Below are 21839 nucleotides of genomic sequence, written 5' to 3'. Positions count from 1 at the left end.
CACAGTTTACGGTGAAGCTTTGCTGCTCGTATAGGGCCGAAGAGATCTGTTGAAGATAATTATTGTGCTCGAACTAATTCCCAAAAGAACAAACGACTGCAGGAGAAGTGTACCAAAAGTTACGGACGTTGTCTTGAAAGTTTCAGGTATGTGCACAAACGCAGGTTAAAACTGACTCACGTTTTATATCTGATTGTACTTGGGAAACTTTTCCAGACTTTGGAACTCCGGGCGGAAAGTGACCATAGGTTAAATCCTGAAAGACGAAACAAAAACCAACTTTTTGGTCATTTCAGGAAAGGGCATCGGTTTTCAAATCAGAATGGGTTCAAGAACGAAGCGATGTTGTACCAGTTGTTGCGGTCTGTTGACATTCCTGGCTGGTTTGGCGTACCTGCTGTTAAAGTTAGCGCTGTTTATCCTGTGTTTTACGCCAAGTGTACCCCGACAAACACTAACCTGCAGGGATGCCTCAGAGATGACGTTCTTCACTGTAATCGATGTTTTTCAAGTAAGTACCTGTCATATAATCTTCTATTGAGTACATCCCCATGTTTTTTTAAACCAGAAACAACAATATGCAATTTATTCTCACTTGTAATTGCTGCGCGCATTGAGAAGATCTGGTTCGTTTCTGCGGCATGTTTGTGACGACATGGAGTCAGCAAAGCTGACAAGCTATCAAGAGATCGGGATCGTATCCTGTCTGAGAGACAAGCCATTCACACCAGGGTGGCATCACACAGATACCACCATGTTCACACAATATCCTTTAAATGCGCCTGATTCACACCTCATCATCTTCCTACTTCTCGTAGCAACAGTAAACCTAAATGTTACGTAAGATTATCTTACTTGCAATTTTTCTATTTCTGTTTCCCCGTGAATCCCGTCTTCTGTTTAAAGCTTAGGTTGCTCTGTTCACCTTTAAGAGGGCTTCTTTTTTCTTTTTTACCGAAAGTTCAATACTTCACATCATGCCTCCACACTCTAGACCAATCAGCCTGGTTGTACGCACGGTCACTCTTCTTGAGATGAGAGCATGCGCGCGAACTGGCCCCCAGTTGTTGTGTGTGAAGGGACTTTGTTACGCCGTTGACAGTTGCGAACTCGACTGTCTATAGTCGCGCTGTAAGATGTAGGAACTGTGTACGTTTTAGGAAACGTTTGCGTTGACAAAATTTTCGAATTTTTATAAAAAAGTTTGACAAACAAATTGAAAGCAAGTTTCAATGGGATTAGCACCAAGTTCGACTATTTGGTGGTTGGAATCACAGTGGCAGCTACACAAGACTGATTTTTAGAAATTGTAACCACAGATGTTTCACGTGTCATGAAATCTATGCTATTGTAACGTATATGAATATAATTAACATTTGGAGGTGAAACTAATAGCCTTTGGTAGTGCTACGATTTAAAAAGTTTGCCCTCTACCAATAAGTTTTCTTTATTTCTACTCCTGGCTAGGAAATGTCCCCGCTTCGTTACCATGCATCTCATAACCCAAAAAGTCCCCCTTCCTACTACCTGTAAAAATTCCCACTGCAATCTCTTTGCTTCATGCATTCCTTCTACTCATTATCAAATTTAAAAATGCAACTAAATTATACTGCCTGTCCGCTCGCGAACTTGAGAAAATACGGCTCATATGCGCCCATTCCCCGCCCGCTGCCACGAAAAAATATAGCCTGCCAGTCCACAAAGAATTGTATATGAACAGCTTTTTGCACAAACAACTTTGTTTGCTTTTCCTGCTATTCGTTATTGCCATAATTTGCACTTCGCTATCTATGGCTACATCATGGAAGTTGAACTACATCTTCTTCATTTGGAGATATTGACCAAAACGATCGCCTTTGCATTATATCTTATACACAATAGAGGGCGCTGTCGTAAAATCAATTTTATACAGTGAGCCGTAAGCAAGATCGGGGTAATAGTTCCCGACAATATATGAAGTTGAAAATTAAGATACTGTACGTTTTTCTTTTCAAAGTTCATTTTTCACGGTGGTGCTGGATACCATCGATTGATTTGTTCAATCTATTGAATTGATTAATCATTTGAATTGTGTTTTAGCTCTCTAATATTATTCGCTGTCTTAAAACTGTGAAAGAGAGACTGCAAATATACTCTGGCAGACTGTCACATAGATCATGGGTGAACGCGATGCCTACTGCAGCGTACACACTCAAGAAAAGCCAAGAAAGTAGGGCAAGTGTACGTTTTGGGGATTGGAGTATGCCAACTTATTGAGGCGTATTAACGAAGACAACAATAAGAAGTTTCAGCCTATAAATATGACGAATTTTAATTATATGTAAACTATTAATTTGCTAAAGAGGATTTCGTCATTGCATCCTGTAGTTCATCAAAATAAATGATTTCTCTGTTTTTTTGTTTTTGTTTTTTTTCTCAAACAGATCACGTTACTACTGACGAGTGGTTGTCTTGGAATGTTGACCTGTACTCATAGAGCAAAGATGGATTCAATCGTAAGTAGTGACTACGTCTTGCCTGTCTACCCACAATGCATTGTCAATCAAGCTGCTGAGCATTCGGTGACATCCTTAATTTGCTCACCAAATACTATTTGATTTTGACTCTTTAACCATGAATCATCAGCCCATTTCACAGCATGCAATGTATTCCCAATTCTTTACAATGTACATTGCTGCGTGCACACTAAACTTTCATGACATATTCGATTTTGGCACAATGTGCTCTGGTGACCTTGTCCATATTTCAAGTTCTGTCGAATATGATCTGACAAAAAGGAAAAAAGTCTTGAAAGTTCTTAAATAGAATAACAAGTTATTATGTTGGATATGTTGTCAAAAATACAACAGCTAACAGCTGCACTAATAACCGTCAGAAATCAGACTGAATTCTGACGTGATGACAATACTGTCCCGACACTATTTGTGCAAAATCAAGTATTTGCTCATTTTTCAAACACAACTTTAGCGAATTCATTACACGAGACGATTGAGACAAATTGCATTATGTTACTTCCAGTGTTATGGTGAAAAGTAAAAAAAAATCTCATGTTACTGAACCTAAAGGAACAGGAGTAAACACTGTTTCACAGGACATGATTTCTCTAAATATCTTTCACCCGGACCAAAGTGCACTCCAGTTGTATGTTTACATCCAAATCCCATCCTCAGACTTTGACGTGGGAATTACTTTTGGTGCAATCTATGTCTTCTGCTTTTTCCCCTCTCGCATGACTTTGACCTCACATTTGCACCTTTGACCAGCCATTTTGTAGAAAATGAAGTTTTGAAATCAGTATGTGTTCGTCATTCAAAGAAAAAAACAGTAGATTTCATTCCTTGTAGTTTGAAATGTCCACACTACACCTGTACCGAAGTTGTGGAAAGGCAAAGAAGCTGGCCCGGTTGTTTATGCCGGCTAATAGAGAGGTTAAGATTTCATCCGTAGCGAGAACGTAACGTAGAGTGGCGACGCGTTCCGTACGCGTAACGTTCTGCACAGATTCGGATTAAGACTTGACCGGCCCTGTCGCTTTGCTTTCCACTTGCTTTCCACGGCAGCAGTAACTGGCTAGCCGAGCAAGGTTCACATGTCTGTATTCACCTAACGATCTACAGTCTACTGAAGTCTACTGAAGTTTATACAAACAATTTCATGTCGCGCTATTTTGATTTTATAGACATAAAGCAAGTCCAGATTAAGACGTATGCGTGCCGACTCACACACCCGACTCACACAGTCGCATTGTCTAAAGGATTTTGCTCTGATATCAGGTTAATAGAACACAGAAATAAAAACCTGAAATCCCTACTGAAATTTTACTTTGTGTTTGAAAAACCGTGTAAAGCCACGGAGGTAAAACAAATGACAATGTTAATTTCAGTCTAGACTGAACGTTATCGGCAGTGCAGTGTAACGACGTCTGCCACGCGTGTGCCGTTGTCTGCGAGTCACTGCAGGAGGTACTTTTTCCTTTTTGTTACCTAAAATATCTCAAAATCAGACGGCGATCGATAAAACCAAGAGCAACAATACAAAACGAAAGGAATGTCAGTTTTGAATATCAAGTCTATGGCGAAGCAAGCGTGAAAATCGCTCTCGGAAAAGGTGTACGAGAAAAGTGGCCGTTTCACGTAGAAAACGACTGCCAAACGACAAGAGAACGTGTGACATCATCAGAACATGATGAGAGCGCGCAGAAAATGATGACGTATCCGTTCCCGTTCCGTTCCCGTATGGAATCTTAACCTCTCTAATGGCCTTTGAAATCCCTGAATAATGACTGGATGTTCTTTTTCTCTTTTCAGCTCGTTGGATATTTTGTTTTGTCATCCATTGCATTTTTCACATCCAGCATATCTTTGGTCCAGTCTTCAGTGGAACTTTTTAAGCTTGGTAGAAACCGTTTTGATCAACAAACCACGGAAGAGCAGAGTGACGTCATCAATGATGAGACCCCGTTGGCAAGTATTGCTTTGATGTAGACGTTTTTATTCATAAAACAACAAAAGCAACATGAACGATGACTGGATCATAAAACTAAATTACAGTTTCATTCGGACTCGGAAGTCGTGTAGATGCATAGAATTTTTCAAACGTTAATAATAGCGCTGTTCACGGTTACAGGTTTGTAACTAAATATAGCTGTACGCGCGCGACATCGGACACGCAGCTATAAATGCGGACAAATTTTATCAATGTTGCATACGTGGCTGTTTTTGCAGCTTGTACTCTGAGTCGTGAATATGTTTTTCAGTATTCACTGTTACACGAGCAGTCGCCCACTGAGATGTATTTTCGTCGTTCTTGCATGCGTAATTTTCAAAAGCGTAATCTGAAAATGCGGACAAATATTTATTTTTGCATATTAATGAGAGAACAGTGACGTAAACTGTGAACGGCCCTATTAAAGTAGAATGCGCCCCGGGGACAGATATGTAGACACTCAAACTTTTACGATTAATTTTAGTCTCCCACTTGAAAGTCTTATTTTGAAGCTCATGGCGTAGGCCTAAATACAGTTTTAATAGGCTTATTTTGTGAAAACTGAAAAAAATTCTCCGTAGAGTTTAATACAGGGATGGCGGCCATTTGAATTTCCATTGTTGGGAAATAGTTGGCAATTTGTTTCCCTCGTACCAAACTTTGAACAGTGACCCCTACAGTTCATTCTTGGTTTCAAAAGGAAATGATTTTAAGTTTCCTCACGGAGAGTTTGAGCAATAGTTTAAGTCTTTCAGTTTCGAGGCGCATACTATATAATAAAGAGGCATATACCCTTGAATATGTATTGTAAAAACATATTTTATATGCAATAGAATTAAAAGCATGACAAGTTTTTATTTGATATGCGCATACACGTAAGAAACGATAGTTGTAACAGAAGGTCATGATCAATATCTCCGTATAACAGCTATGAAAAGTGGGCGCTTCGTTGTTGCGAGAACTGACAATTTTTGAGGAAGACGATTGCACGTTTTCTTCACATATTGCTTTCTTTTATATTTTTACAGAGTCCATTAATTGTTGCATCAGCATTTATGACTGCAAGTGTCTGTGGTTTCATCTCAAGCTTGGTATCAATCTTACTGGGTTGTAAAGATATCTGCTGTATGTCTAAAGTTGACATACTGGTGAGTGTACTACAGAATTTGACATTGTGGTCACATACTATACAAACTAACACAAGAGACCCTGATTTAATATTAACAGCAAATAAATTATAAGTTTGTCATAACGGTCACTTGATAGCTTACTTCTGTAAGTTTCAAAGAATGACTATCCGATTGCCGCGGATTGTACATCCATGCAGGAATGACAACGGCATCAATGGTCATTGTGAAGCATCAACCTCTGTTGCTTGAGGGCGCTCCTTCCACTTCAGCAAGGCACTACTCTCAAATTTACCACATTCGTTTTGGAATCTTATCTATTATCATCTTTCCTTATACAAGGTAATCATGTTTTTTCTCTTTACTTTTCAGAGACGTGAAGTGTGGCCTTCTCCATAGGCTGCGTGAAAAGACATCGACAGAAGATCTTTGAAGATATCTTTGATGGTACAGCAGCAGAATATCTTTTGAGGTTTTCATACAAAGAAACAAACTCAATCTATCATGGTGATAGTTATGTGAACTGATTCTGAGACTGACCTTGCCAGTCTTACATCACACTTGATTGTTTTTAAGCAGGAATGTTACGCTGCATCTGATCTGTGTAATGGTTATTTTGAGGTGTGCTCAAGGTCAGATTTTCTTCCCAATCTTAAAATATTGTCTCTCATTAGTATGTTTGATCACACAAATGAATCACTAACCCTGAGTATTGGTAGTTCTGGTCTTAAAAAAGTTACTGAAATGTAAATTACAGAATCGTAATCTTGTATTATAATTTCAGTGTTAGTGATTGAGTTATGCCTTTGTACTAACAATAACATTCATTGGCTGTGTGAACTCTCATAAGTTAGATTTAAAAAGAAACTACTTTGATGATGTGCGGTAAGGTTCTTTACAAATACAAGAGTTCTTTTTTCAAAATCTTTGAATTTTGTGCCTGTATGCCGATGTGGAGTTGACATTTGGCAACCTACAAACTTCAGTTCAAAATGTCAGAGCAGTACAGACAAACATGATGAAAGCAGTGTCAAAAATTTTGACTCAACTTTTAAGGGGACATAGTTACCAGATTTTGTCATTGTTTCTTCAAATTTGAATTTTTTTTTGAAGTCGGTCTCGAGCTCGTCGGTCAAAATCATGAAATTGGTGAGAAAGTTGAGGAAATATAACAGCCATTATCCCAACCCTTTCACCATCATGGTTTGGCCAAAACCAATTCACTGCTTTCACATTAGCAATTGTAGACCTGTTGAAAGGGCACTGACGTCAACGGGTTAAGGGTAGGGGAATCGATCCCAGGGATCAAGTTTGTTCTAGTCTGTAAGAGGAATCTGAAGGCATCATAGCCTTTTGTCTTCCATTGAATTGTAATCTTGTAAGTAAATTTCCTAGCAAGACAATCTGACGCCTGAACCATGCCTTCAAAAGCAGCTTTTTAGAGACTCATGTTATATCAGACAAATATTATTTGAATTCATGCTTGATTTGGAACAAGTATTTCTCAGGACAGAGAAAGCAAAAACTAGTGACATTGTCCTTTTAATGCATGAACAGTTTCATTGTCAGTAAATGAACAGTCAACTCAAAGTTCCTCCTGACGACTGATTTGATGAGTTCTGTAAACTCTCTTTATTGCGTTCATTTCAATGCATACAGAATGCATGCATCTACAAAATAGTCAATAGTTGTCAAAGCCACATACACAGTACAGTATATGTGCAGACTCTGTGGTTCCCTGTATTTCTTTAAATTTCAGTAAAATTTTATTTGTATTTAACACTTGTTCATATAGCTCACTGGGCACAGCCTGTGTCAGCTAAGTTCAGAAATAATACAAATTGAGTACCAAAGAGACAAATTTCTTCTTGAGTTTGGTCGTATAGCATTGTCACAAAAGCTGAGCATGACAGCTATATTAACCCTTTCACCACCATGGTTTGTCCCAAATCCATTGTTTTCTATGGTAAAGTTGGACCTGTATACAGGGAACTGGGGGTGTAAGAGTTAAAGGTAGCCATAAAAACGGTACTTTGTGCTAATAATCCTGTCAAGCAAGTACTGTATTGCATTTATGCTTCGGGTATGAAATGCTGGTCTTTCAAATCTAGGATGATGAATTTTTCCAGCCTTTGTCAGGAGAAAGGGCAGAATATAAACACATCACCTCCCCCCAGCAGTATTACAGCCAGGACAAAGAGAGACTAGCGGAATATGGTACCATCACACCATGGGAATATCAAATGAATCCAGCAGAATGTCATTACTATCCATAAAACAATAGCAGTCTCAAAACCTGGATGGCACGATATCAAATACTGAGAATTATCTTTTTGATATTGAGAATAACCTAAACACCATCGGAACTATTTTGGGCAAACGGCAAAGTCAGTAGCAAGTAAAGACACGTTTGATTTTATCCTGTTTACAAAGAGATGACAATAAGAAGTCAATTGTAACTTTTTCTTTACAATCTTTATGTTACTCAAAGTGGGGCAAAATTGCTCCTCCTGTGCACCCTCAAATAGTTCCAGTAATATTCCTCTGACCTTTGATGCTCATTGTTTTCCCTAGCCCTGTACCCTTCCTGTCATCCACAGTATGGGTCTTTCATAATAACAACATTTTCACATACACAGGTTATATAATACCAGTGATACAATGTACAAACATTTGAACTTCATTGTACACATGCAATGGCTACCACAATAATCATCAGCAAATGTTTACACTGACAAGGACAGTCATTTTACATGATTATCAGGATAAACTCTTAGACTGATCGATAAACTCTTAGACTGATCGATGCGATCATTTCACATGATTAGACACCCTATATCACAATTGAGGCTAGAAATATTTTCCCAGTGCATTTGTTATGCTTTCTGGTATTTCTGCATGGCCTTCCTGACTCCAGCTATGTCTTGAGCGGTTACCCGGCAACAGCCTCCGATCCACTCGGCGCCGGCCTCAATCCAAGCAGGGACGTATTCTGAGAGCGGTTTCGCATCTGGGCTACCATGCCATCTGCGAATACACAAGGATAGTTTTGTTGGTTGGTTTGTTGGTGACAATTGCATTATATCAGTTAGTGACATTGGTGGCTCAGCTGACTACGACCAAAATCTATCAGTGGGTAACACAGTGGGCTCTGTACATTGAATGATCACAATGAAACTACTCAAATTGCAACACAATAAGAAATCATGTAAACACGTAACATACTTGTCCTTGGCTAATAAATTTGGACACCATGAAAAAGTCTGAAGAAAATGGGGGCCATGATTGTATCATGAAGAAATTTGAGATGCACATGTAAGTCACAATATTGTGAAAAGTTTGAATGACATTGGTCCAGGTCTGTGTGGTTAATGGCTTTGGACATGGAGAATCAGAACAAAATGGCTGCTGGGCGGCCATATTGACTCATGTTGAAAATGTGAAACACGCATACGTATGTTATGGTGTGTTGTCCTTGTGGCACATAAGAAAGGAAAGAGCCTTGACAATATGTCTGTCTAATGGTTCCAAACAAGTAAAATGCATTTTTACAGCACAACAAATCAAATGTTATTTGTTATCCAGTTGTCTTGCAATTAGAAAGTGGTTCTTTCATGATCAGTTGAAAGTGAAAAAATGAAATGCTATGGTATTGATGATGTCGATTTGCGAACGCATCATGCTGTCTAGGATTATAAAAATTTAAACATCGCTGCAATTTCTGTTGGAAAGTTATGATGCTGAGGCCAAACATTGTCTATATAACAGGACAAACCAGTAACTTGTCAAATGAAGGTGTTGAAAAAATATATAAATCACAAATTCTTACACTCCATCTCCAATCCATGTTTCTCCGCTGTTTGGATATGCAATCAATGTTTTACCACCATTTTCACCCTTGAGACGTTTTAGCAATCCTTCCACATACTGGGGTGGACTGCAATTGACACCAACTGCAATCACCGAGGGCGCTGATGCTGCAACTTTGATTGCGTCGGTAAATTTCTCACCATGACCAATGTGTTCATCATCCTGAAAGAGAATTTTATGCAAATAGCAAAAAATACCGCAATTATACGGTGTCGCTCAAATTTGATCAGAATTGGTATATACCAGTATGGGTTACCAATGATCAACAATAAATGTTGTTTCTATCTGTTCAGTGGAGGAAAATTCTACATTGATGTTATGGCAATGATTTCTGCACAGTACAACCAGAAAAACAACAAGAAATATTTAAACCAGAAAAACAAGAATGACAAAAGTAATTAAGGTCTAACTTTAGGTACTGGAGGTCAACTTTAGCAATATGCATAGCAGAAACAAGCCCCTCTTAGTTTAGTATAAACGGTCTTCCCCATCTACTGTCTATGGTTGCAGCTGGTCTGTTAATATGTAACAGTTCATAAACAATGACAGGAAATGAGTCAAGATCAGTGGAGTTGGCCTGTTTCTCACTGGCATGCCTCCTGCACATTTGCAGGATTTCACTTTTTCTTACCTCATTTGCACATTTTTGACACTGATGTGTTCATTTGAACAAATTCACATCTCAACCCCTGCATCTACCTGTACCCAAATACTGAGATGGTAGCTTTGGCGGTATGGGAGCCTTTGTGTGTGACGGACATACATCCGCACATACCACAAATATACAGACATACAGACATGCAAATCAGATGCAAATGAACTGATTCAGCTTATACGATAACCTCACATTGGTACACCAAATGTGAGCTAAAAATGTTTTGAGTTGCAAAAAGAATGCCAAACATTCCTTCATACGGAAACAGGACAGTCGTTATTTTGATATTAACATCGAAACAACTACAGAAAGATAAATGCTTGACTGATCTACAAAATGCATTAGGGTAGAAAGTGCCTTTCAGATAGTTTTCAGAACACTGGAACTTCAACAATTCTTTTCTGGTTTGCTTCTTGTGTAAAAATTTTGAAACCTGTACAGTAAATAACATTCTGCAATCTTGTTTTTATGAAAATTGAAAATCACAAATTTTCCAAGTCTTAAGAGTTTCAAAGAGTTAAAATTCTGAATATATGTAAAGTTATCTTATTTATTATTCATTTATCTCATTTAGTTGTTTTTTCTTTCATCAAAATCTTTGTTCATTTTATTAGTCCTTGAATTTTATTCTTCACTGTGAAAGACAATGGATTAACCCTTTGAGCACCAAAGTTAGTTTTTGTGGCCTTTATAAATCTACCAAAATCTATTTTTTCCAAATTTTGCCAAAATTTTGATAAAAAAGTGTGGCCAACGAAATGTCATGTCCATTTGGTAAAAATCAAAATAAATTACAGAAAAATTCATGAAAATTGGTAAAATGTTTCACTAAAATTTTGGCGGGAAAAAATACAGCACTCAATAAAGTTGGATTTACAGCTCCTCAATAACATATACCCAGTATCATTTTCACTGACATAAAAACCCAACACATATTTCACATGTTCAAGTATGCAATTTTACATATATCAGTCCAAACGAATAGATACAAAACTTAATATCTGAAATATATCCTTCTATGTCCGAAGTCTGAGGTTATGCGAAATACAGTGATTATGGTTGACTTATGATGCAATAATCATTTATTTCTGGATTTAAACATAATTTTTATTTTTCTCTCTCACCTTACAAGAGAAGGCAATCCATGCCTTTTGATTTGGGAAATCTTGGAGTAGTTCAACGATAGCTTCTGCTTCCACCAATGCTGGTACAGTGTCAAAAGCTAGAATATCTGGACCAACCTCAGCAATGACTTCAACTTGTTGTCTATGCCAGTCAAGTAGAACCTACCAAATCAAGAATACACATTAATATTACAATATTAGTTTCTATCAAGGAAACTATTATTACTTTGCTTGATGATTTACATGGTCAATCTCTGCATGGTTTTCTAGTTTTCAACATGCAAAACATAAATAAATCAAAATGCCAGAAATTTAACAAATATTGTAAATATTGCCGTCCTTCCATTGCTAGAACAGACATATCTATATTGTATGAAATGTCAAGCTGTTGGCTAAGCAGTGTCTGAGATGTTCTGGCTGAAAATGAGCAAATTTGCCCCAAGTTATTAGTTAGGCATATTTCACAATCATTTGAACAAATCTGCACTAGACCATCCCAAGGAATGTATAGGACAAATTTGAAAACTACTGGAAGTGTATTTGTGAAGAAAAATAAATTTCAACAGACATCATTTCTGACAATGAATTTATTTTCCAGACAATGCAATATGCCTCTGGTCTACTTGGGAATCAACCACTGGATCTTTGGAAGGGGTGGTCAGAAAAAGAATTTCACAAAACATTTTGCTGCCTTTTTTCTTTTGAAATATCATTAGCATTACTGTTAGCTAAAGAAAGTATGGAATTCCGTAGAGAAGGATACACATATTGTACAAAATATGAAACAAAAAGATTTGCATATCAGCATCATAAACTTATAAATGTTCATCCCTATCACCCCTACAATGGGTTTCAACCAACATAAAGGCCAAAGAAAAGACCAGTTCCTTGTATACTCTTGGCAAGATAATAGTGGCTGAGAGTAAAATTTTTATTTTTTTCAACTAAAGAGTAAATACCCAAAATATCTTTATCATTTTAAATGTTTTGTAGCTGTATGTGTACATCACAGAGTAGCAACAAAGACTCAGAATTGTTTTCTGTCAACATATTCAGTATGTATGTGTGAAAAATAAGACCATGGTCACTGGAAAAAGTATTGACTTGATCATCCCTAATTCCCTGTGAACATATCCATAATCACAATGGATTACAATGGATTTGGGCAAAACAACAGTGGTAAGAGGGTTAAGATAAATTACAACTAAGAAGTGTTTGCAGCTGAATTAGTGGCAATAAAAAAAATACAGACGCCACTCAGACTCATCATATAGCTCTTTTGGTATTTATATATAAAACCAAATATGAGCTAAAAATTCAGAGTCAGAAAAAAATTCTGGAAATTAGGAAAGACAATTCCTTTGATTCTCTCTGGTCCAAGCAGGGATATTTTTGCCTAAAATACTCGACTGACCTGTTTGGAATCATTTTCCACATATATACCAGAATACTCTGATGCATTGAAGTAATACACAGCTCTCGGTCCAAGACATGCAGCAACCAGTGGATAACTTCTCTCTGAAATCAATATTGAAAATAGTAATGATGTGACCACGATGCCACCTAGCTTCAATGAACAAAAACAAACAAAAGATATTTGGATGTACACATTGGACAATGATAACGTCTTAGAGGTCAAGTAGCTGTAATTTTCAATGATTTTTAACTAGTTTTGATTTGTATGTCAATTGCAAGTTCTTGTTCTACTCCCAAAGCATGTTGAAATGCCAAGTATTTTAATAGCTAATTGTCGCCACAGTGTCTACACCAGTGAAATGCACTGTTATTGATTACATTTGTACAAGCTAACTTGACAAGTTAAATACTGTGTCTCTCATAATGCTTGGAGAGTAGAACAAGAAATTGTAGTTGAGATTAAAACCAAAAACTGTGGAAAAATCAAAAGTTACAGCTATTGATCCAAAACAGATGATGAGGCCAGATAATATATATATATATATATATATATATACACACACACACACACACATACATATATATACATATTTATACATACATATATATGTATACACACATACATACACTCAACTCACATAAAATACACACCACATGTATTTTGAAAATGATCAACTGACGGTTTCCATTTTACCTTTGTCTTTTCCAGATTTCTTCAGCTCTTCCCAAAATTCATCTCTTGCTTCCACGGCAAGCTGAACACCTTTCTTTATGAGCTCCTTAGCTTCTGATTCCGTCATTCCAAGGAATTTCTGGAAACCCCAAACACTGGCCTGTCGAATACACAAGAACATGTGCTGTCTTAATGGAATTTATAATGAAAGTACACGATAGAGATTAAATCTTTCTTGAAGTATTGCAATGACAATCAAGGATACAGAGATAGAGTAGATAAGATTTGAGTAAATTAGACTAAATTAAAGGTATACTATAACCTGTTCCCCCCCCCCCCCCCCCCCCCACAGTTACCATGGAAAGAGAAAATCTAACCAATCACAGATTTTAAGCGAGTGGCCGTTTTTAAAAACAGCGCCCTAACATGGGCATTTTAAAACTCAAGGAACGCCCCTTTGACCATATATGGGCATATTTAGATTACAGGTGACTGTATACCTTAAGATTTGATATTATCATTCAACTAAACTGCGTTTACACCAGCGTAGGAAAATATGGTAAGTAACGGAATGGCTGAAGATTAGTGGACACATTTGGTTGTGAACTCAAAAGGGATTTTCTTAGGGGGCTTTAAGGTAGAATGCACCTTGGGGGACAGACATTCGGACTCTCAAACTTTTACAATTCTCTTCTGATATACCACATGTGGGGGTTCATTTTAAAGCTCTTGGTGAAAGAAAACTTTTTACCGACTTAGTTTTTCGAAATTCGAAAATTTTTAATTTTCTCCATAGAGTTAACACAGGGATGGCGGCCATTTTGAATTTCTAATATCGGTAAATCTTTGGTAGTTTGTTTCTCTAGTACCAAAATTTGCACGGTGACCCTCTATTTTTATTCTTGATTTTTAAGAGAATGATTGAAAGACCCTTGAGTAAAGTTAGAGCAAAAGTTTAAGTCTTTGACTTTCCCGGTGCATACTACCTTAAGTAATAGTGTCATATGAGTGTACTCCCTAGATTACTAAATAATTCAAACAATCTTTCTTTGTGTCCACTTATCTTCCGTCTTGCCAAAATAACAGTGTCCAAATCCAAATACTTACCATGTACGTTCCAGTCTCAATGATATCTGCTCCATTGACAAGGAAGCTGGGAACACAAATGTATTAGAGACCGTTTAACAAGTTCTTTTAAAATTTTTGGTCATTTGGAAATTTTTAAAAGTAATGTTTATCGGTATAAGACTAGGCTTCTCATTATTAAAAAGTGTGACAACAATATAATTGTATACTTCAAGGATTAACATTTTCAAGTATCACAAAGCCGTAGCAAGATTTAGATTTGGAAACCATTGACTACAAGTAGAATCTGGATGTCATAGAGAAGTAGAGTTTTGGATTTGTCATCTATATCACAAAGACACAGAGGATGAATATCACATTTTTATTTAAATGTACTGCATGGGACTATTTGAGGGCAAGTTCTATGTTATTTTTAGAGATCATCATCATTACACACAAACAATACACTAATGGAAACAAATGATGAAAATTAAATCAAAATTTAGCTTTTTCATTTTTCATTCAATCAAAGTTAATAAAGAGTAACTGTATTCACGGTCATTTTTTCCCTTTGAATTTTGTATCAGACACTAAACTCTACTGTTGCTATTGTGTTATGGGAACACACTTCTGTATTGTAATCATACAGGCGTGAAGGGGCCTACATTATGCAAATAAAATCATTATTATTATTTTATTATATTAATTATTATATACAAGTTTAGGGGCTATAAGTATTATATAGAAATCTAATAACAGTTCATTGAAGCTGTGGAAATTCTGAAAAAGAGGTGTTCGAATGCAGGCCCATCGTGGCAGTCGTGGGCGTGCACAAAATAAGGCACACCAACTGTGGAGAGTCTATGCCATGCCAGTGTATTTGCTGCAAATATACCTTCACGCATGCGCACTCGTTGCCAGTGTAGTCTGCCAATATGAGCATGCGCAATTGAGTTTACTGCGCGTGAATGTGTAGTCTGTACACTACGTCTCGTGCTATAATCTTGTCGTTGAGCTTTGCATGTTGACAGAAACTGGAATTACTGCAGAGAATACTTTTCAGGACATCACAGGGGAGTCCCTAAGGTAACAAGTGGGACGTTTAGGAAATCCTTTCAGAAAGTTCACGCCGCCTGTGGCCATTTTGTGGAGTATAAGCTTATACGTACCTGGAGCGACAGTATACAGTATTTCTACTGTACATATTGCCAGATAATATGCGATGGAATTTTGCGTTTCACGTCGTTCAATCATTCAGATGGAAATGCCAGCCTTCTCCAAACTTTGAAAAAATCAGGGTGACAGACTTTGGAATGCTAACTCTTGTATAACAATGACGTAATTTAATGAGAAGACCTTTGTATTCGAGCTCGGCAACAGTTTTTGATTTGAGAACTCTCATCATGGTGGATTCACTGAAACAGTGAGTATTCAACAACTTTTTCATATGTCCATGTAGCACATTTGTGCAAAAATAAGCGAGTCCACAGGCCTTTGGCGAATCAATAAATGCGTTTTTCACCAAGCTGAAAGGTTGAAAGATGCGTCCGTCACTTTGGGACGAGCTAGATAAATGCAGTCAAACCCAGCTGGGCATAGAAATTTGCCATAGTAGAGACGATATAGTACGACCGGCCGTGCGGTGGAACTTTGCAACAAAGTTTCCATATCTGAACTGACGTACTTGAATGACAGGCACAGGGTATGATGGCCAATAAAAATGCATTCTCGTTGCATTTTGATAATAATGTATCAATCACAATGACACGGAAATTATGCCTCCTCCCAACAGAAGGGCCATGGTCTATTTTTAGCCCTGCTACAGTATATCTCAGTGCTGAAAAGGCCATATTGTTGTCATGTTGTCATTTCGACTTTTAAAATTTGCATACAACTGTGAGAGTGAAAAAGGTTGTTTATTGGTCACAAAACTTTTGAATCCCGTCGTCCATTACACCTGTTTCCTTGGGCATTAAAGGTGTGCGAGTATACACATCAAAAGACTAGAAAATTCACTTCATGGGCAGAACCTTGTAAAATAGCCCTTTCTTGTCTGGTTAACGAAAAAAGATACCCCTGATCTAAAATATGCATGGGCTACCATGTACCAGCCAGTGTCACCGGGCTACTAACTTCAGAATATGGTTGCCCAAGTGGACTACCAGGGAAAAAAAGTTAATTTCCAGCCCTGGGCAATACTAAACATGAAACATTTAACTTGTAATATTTCCCCTTGTCTTGGCCTGCTGGGTTTAAAAAAATGTTTCAAGGTATACAGGGACCATGTTCAAATTTAGCCATTGCTACCATGGAAAGGGGAGATCTCGCTAATCATCAGAATCATAGAGTTTATGGGGTCACGCCAGGTCACACAAAAAATAATGCACCACTACATGGCCATAATTTTACTTTAGTTAAACAATCAGAAATAATTTGTCTTCATTATTCTTCCTGGAATGAGGCAAAGAAATCAAAATAAATATTATAAAATGAACATTATTATACGTCGTTAATTATAAATCCATAAAGTAAATAAGTACCAGTGAATTATGTTTTAAATAAAACAAAAAAAAACTGTGCGCTACTACTACTGTTTCTGATAAATAATGGTACATTGGGTGATAAGGGGAATTGGGTTCATAAAATTAATTTAAGATTCAAGTAGATTAAATTTAGCACATAAAATTAATTTGAAGGCATAAAATTAATTCGATGAATGCATAATAAGTTGGTACTATACTCTATAACACTTATTTGGGATGACTGCATGAAACAAAATTAAAAATGCTTGAAAAATTTTTTCTGGTCTATATAAAATTAATTCAAACACACTAAAATAAACGGAAAACAATTTTGATAACAATGGCCCCAATGTACATTATCTTTATTTTTCTTCCTAGAATGAAGGCAAAGAAATTACAATTATTATTATTATTATTATTATAGAACAAACGTTAAAAGTTGTTACTTAGAAATCCATAAAATAAATAAAAAACAGTGAACTATGTTTTAACATAGACCCTTTCAAGGGTCTATTGTTTTAATAAAAAAGCTGTGGTTCCCAAATATGTTACCATGGCAACATAAAACAAAAATGAACATTGAGTTCATGCTGTGATAAATACACTTAGGAGAGCATTTGCATAGTTATTGGGATTACTTTTAATTGAATTTTGAAAAAAAATTGAAATTTTAAAACGCAAATAGGTTACTATGGAAACACAGGGCAGTAAAAACGGATATCATATTTTGTCTTTCTAATTTAAAATAACCCTTTGGTATAATATTTCTGTTGATTAATGGATTTTTACACGGGATATTTGGTCTTTCTAACCCAAAATATCCCTTTGATATAACACATTCTGTTGATTACTGGATTTTAGGTGGAATCTTTGAAAAACTGGTAATTTTTACTCCTGAATGGTTGCCATGGAAACATCTCACATTAAAATGAGTGTGATTGTTTTTGGTGTGCTAACCAGAAAAACCCTTATTATCAATTTTTTACATCAATCAATAGTTCTTTAATATGAATTAGGGAAAAAGTAACATTTTTAATCCCAAACTGGTTACCATGGCAACTCGAAACATTGAAATAAGTCTGGTGTTTTGTGTTGTCTGACCCGAACTCCCCCACTAGATAATTTTCATAACAATCAAAGTAACTTTTCATGGGATATTAGAAAAACTGAAATTTTCAACCCCTAAAATGGTTACCATGGAAACATGGGGCAGTGAAATCAATATCATATTTGGTCTTTTCGACCCAAAATACCCATATGCTGAAATTTTCATGGAAATTGAACCTATTATTATTCGCGTTATTATTTCTATATAATACTTATATTAATTATTATTATTATAAGCTGCTCATCTCTGTCCTCTGTTATCTCTGTCTACCAATCTCCTTGGGATTCTCAGTTTATCTCGCTGCCTCTCTTTGAGATTCTGAGATTCTGAATCTCTGCCTTTCTCTGATATTAGCTCTGCATCTATTTTCTCTCCCCGCTCTCTCTCTCTCTCTCTCTCTCTCTCTGGGAGTCTTTTGATCAAAATTTTGTTTCAAATTCAACAGATATCATATATGTCATTTATTCTCCGATAATTGGGATGCTGTACAACAATTAAATGATTCAAATCACGTTTTAGTACAAAGAATATTGGCAAACAATCGGTTCTAATGATACCTCTTATGGACTGCCTTGACTTCATCTGGATTGGTTGCTAGCAATCTGGCACTCCACAGATGATCCGTCTGTTGATGGGAAAACAGAAAGGAATGGATGATCAACATCATCAAAAACCAGGAATACCTAAATTTGATCTTGTTTGAGAATGAAAAATAAGCATGAAAATAGGGGTGGGGAATTAAAATTACCCATGGACAGTAAACGTCAAACTGAATCGATAAACAATACGAATGATCAAAAGGCTTTTCATGTTGGTGTCACAAAAACATATGATGCTCCACAAAATATGGTATCAAAGGATTCAACTTGCCATATGTTATCATCACCTTTGCAAAGGTTTAATATTGAGAGAAATATGTATTTTTATATCATTTGTCAGTGAATACAAGGAAATGTAATGGGGTGTAGACCTACAAGTGTAAAGATGTATGTTGGTTGACTGCCATTGGAGCTCATATAACATCACAGAAATGCAAATGAATTTGGCAAGATTCAGCATTTTAATACGAACATCATGATGTATCTCCACTGTGAGTTGTCGCTGACTAGACCTTACCTTATTAGGATCACTGGCAGGCTTAGCAAGATTATCGCCAGATAACAGTTCAACATCCGTTAATTGAAACCAAATTAGTAAAGAAAGCTGGTTACCTTGTAAGTCCACAAAAAGGACAGTTGTTCTCATGCTTTTTTTGTGCATTAATTTACATAGCCATGTTTCTTTGTAAATGCCATCCTTCAATTTCCGTCTGCATATTTTTGATTAAAATGTGTTGCAACTGAGAAATACCGTGACAAAATCTAGCTGAACACTTGCATATCACCAGACCGGACACTTAATGACTAATGTATATTACATCTGATCCAAAAAGGTCAAATTAACATTTCCTGACATTATAGAGAGTGTTTCTAAAAGGACTGGTAATTTACAGGAATTTCAGATGTATTTTAATATTTGTGTGCACACTTTGCTACCATAGGGAACAGACATGTGATATCGGTGGCCTTTTTCCATCTCAATATTCTACACTATCCTAGACAACAGGCAATATTTTTCACGAGAAACTAGAGGGAAAAATCACAGAATGATATTACACGTAGCATCACAAATTACACAAGAATGGTAATACACGTAGCATCACAAATTACACCTTCACTTAATGTAAAAGCTTTGCACGTCACACAATTTTGGGGCTGGAAAGAGGGGATCATGGCAATGGTACGCTCTGGACTGGTTCTGGTTGCACATCAACACAGATGTGAACCATGAGAATAATTTCTAAAATTGTAATGTGATCACATTTTAAAGTTGGAATTCACTTTAATAAATAAAAATATGAGGATAAAAAATTAAATTCAGTATTTTAAATGTTAAATTATTGTTATATAACATCGAAATATCAAACAAACCCATTTGGCATGATGCAATCAATCGAGGTGAAAAAGTTCTTTTTATGCGTCCATTAATCAATCTGACCAATTAAAAAAGTGCAGAGTCATGCTGGGGATTTATGTGGAGGCCTGACACGTGCATGGCTGAGCAGGGTTCCATTTGTGTGTGTTACCGGTGTTATACGGCCTCCCACCACAGCCGTATAACGCCGGTAACACACAGCTCTGCCATGCAAGCGTTGCAACGTAGACTCACTCCCTGTATAACCACCTGCAGTACCTGTGCCTTCGCGGGATGAGCACGAGTTTGGAACCTGGAGTTGAATCTGAAGTTTGTGGGTTGAGTTTCAAAGGGAGGTTCAATAGTGAAACTCGTTTGTAGCCAAGGGCGCTCATGGCTGACCTGCGAACACCGCATACTACACGGGGCCAAGGGGCAAGGTACAGCAGATCCCCAGTGGTGTAATATAAAGCACACTTCTCCACGGCCGGCCGCGGGCCGCGCGTACACGGAATGATATCGCCCCCACCCCCCACCCCCATCCCGAGCGCGGCGTTGGCTGCCAAGGCCACGAGGGCGGGCGCTTGCACTTTTGCCGGTTGCATGGATATTCAGGGTACAGCAGAAAAGGTAAGGTATATGCAATCCCAAACGCCCGGCCATGCCATTGCCAGTCACTCGTGTACGCAGGTGCAACCACTGACCGCCGACCGGACCTTTTCATGCACATGATGCAGTAGGCGCCTAGGCTTCTGACCGGTATAAAGACTGGGGGTGTATGGAATAGGCCCAATACACATGATACAAGTGTACTCACGCCAATTTGGAAACCTTGATTTTCCAGTTCCGTCGAGGCGCCCCCATCTATGACTTTGTATTCCTTGGCCATTGTCTAGATGTGTGTGGATCCAGGACTCGTAGAACCAAGGTACCTTCGTAGAACCGGAGTACGGAACGGTTGTGCTGACTGTACTGAGCACTCAAGTCACGTCAGCGGGCGTCATTAATCAGTGTATTGTATTATTGGCTTACTCATTGGGAAAAGTCAAAGTCTGGTTAGTGTCGTGTGCAAGAGAAGTAACGCGTAACATGTCGTGAGGGGGGGGGGGGGGAGGGGCATACTGTCCCCAATCTTGTATTTAGCTGTTGAAGCAATGTTGTATATGCTTTACTGATTTACATGTGGATTTTTTATATCATCAGTGAACCTGCTGGGTGCTATTTGCAAGTTTCGGCTACATTCATGTGGCGGGGAGGGGGAGGGGGGTGGCTGGCGGAATTCAGGTGGACACAGACAAGGATTTTTCTCCTTGTCTATGAGGGGGATTCGAAAATTCTGGGGGTAGTAGAGGGGCACTAGGAAGGTTTTGCTCTGTATATAAAAGGGACCTGGAAATATTTGGTTCCTTATATTTCAGCTGATGTTTCTTACATTTTCCGATTCCAAGGTTTGGTAGGCTAAATGGTAGGTAATTCAATGAAAAATGAATAACATTTTTACGTCATTCAATGGTTCTAATGTAGGTAATAATTAAACGAACTTTAGAACCATTTTGTCGCATTTCATGACTTTTATCAGGAAAGTTAAAATCTATGAATGCCATTGAATTTTCGTAAAAATACCAAGTAGGCCTCGTAACATAGTAGAAGCTGCAACTGCATATATTTTTTTCAATATTTCTATGCAATGTATGGAATACAAATGCGTGGGAGGCCTACATGTACACAGGCTGTATTGGCAAGCTGAATACTGGACAGTTCATGCTGTAGAGCGTATAAAGCAATAACGTAGTTAAATAAAACTGAACGAAAAAAATTGTCAAAATTTCCGAAGTTACAGT

At 37.4% G+C, this 21839-nt stretch overlaps 2 protein-coding genes and 1 long non-coding RNA gene across 3 annotated transcripts; 2 read left to right on the top strand and 1 right to left on the bottom strand.

The window, feature by feature from the left end:
- Nucleotides 1-17: 17 nt before the first annotated feature.
- LOC139119270 (uncharacterized) lies at nt 18-4506 on the top strand. Its single transcript, XM_070682979.1, has 4 exons — nt 18-146; nt 297-511; nt 2424-2495; nt 4308-4506. Exons 2-4 carry the CDS (start codon nt 323-325, stop codon nt 4482-4484), a joined length of 438 nt encoding a protein of 145 aa, XP_070539080.1. The 5' UTR covers nt 18-146; nt 297-322; the 3' UTR covers nt 4485-4506.
- Nucleotides 4507-5512: 1006 nt separating this feature from the next.
- Nucleotides 5513-7202, top strand: LOC139119272 (uncharacterized). The gene is made up of 2 exons (XR_011548881.1): nt 5513-5633; nt 5985-7202. It is a non-coding gene; the product is annotated as an uncharacterized lncRNA (long non-coding RNA).
- Nucleotides 7203-8081: 879 nt separating this feature from the next.
- On the bottom strand, nt 8082-21010 carry LOC139119268 (uncharacterized). The gene is made up of 8 exons (XM_070682976.1): nt 20816-21010; nt 18603-18670; nt 14458-14503; nt 13372-13510; nt 12676-12779; nt 11262-11423; nt 9442-9644; nt 8082-8639 (listed from the first exon to the last, which is right to left on the bottom strand). Exons 1-8 carry the CDS (start codon nt 20885-20887, stop codon nt 8489-8491), a joined length of 945 nt encoding a protein of 314 aa, XP_070539077.1. The 5' UTR covers nt 20888-21010; the 3' UTR covers nt 8082-8488.
- Between the last annotated feature and the right edge of the window lie 829 nt (nt 21011-21839).

This window comes from Ptychodera flava, chromosome 19 (assembly GCF_041260155.1).
Source record: "Ptychodera flava strain L36383 chromosome 19, AS_Pfla_20210202, whole genome shotgun sequence".
NCBI lineage: Eukaryota > Metazoa > Hemichordata > Enteropneusta > Ptychoderidae > Ptychodera > Ptychodera flava.
This window is presented reverse-complemented; position numbering and strand designations above follow the sequence as displayed.

Excerpts from the sequence above, each read along its gene's own strand:
- LOC139119270 (XM_070682979.1), top strand. The coding sequence starts at position 323 with ATGGGTTCAAGAACGAAGCGATGTTGTACCAGTTGTTGCGGTCTGTTG. Across the intron at positions 512-2,423 it reads CTGTAATCGATGTTTTTCAA|ATCACGTTACTACTGACGAG; the intron begins GTAAGTACCTGT and ends TTTCTCAAACAG. Across the intron at positions 2,496-4,307 it reads GAGCAAAGATGGATTCAATC|CTCGTTGGATATTTTGTTTT; the intron begins GTAAGTAGTGAC and ends TTCTCTTTTCAG.
- LOC139119268 (XM_070682976.1), bottom strand. The coding sequence starts at position 20,887 with ATGGCCAAGGAATACAAAGTCATAGATGGGGGCGCCTCGACGGAACTG. Across the intron at positions 18,671-20,815 it reads ATCAAGGTTTCCAAATTGGC|ACGGATCATCTGTGGAGTGC; the intron begins GTGAGTACACTT and ends TCCCATCAACAG. Across the intron at positions 9,645-11,261 it reads GGATTGCCTTCTCTTGTAAG|GATGATGAACACATTGGTCA; the intron begins GTGAGAGAGAAA and ends ATTCTCTTTCAG.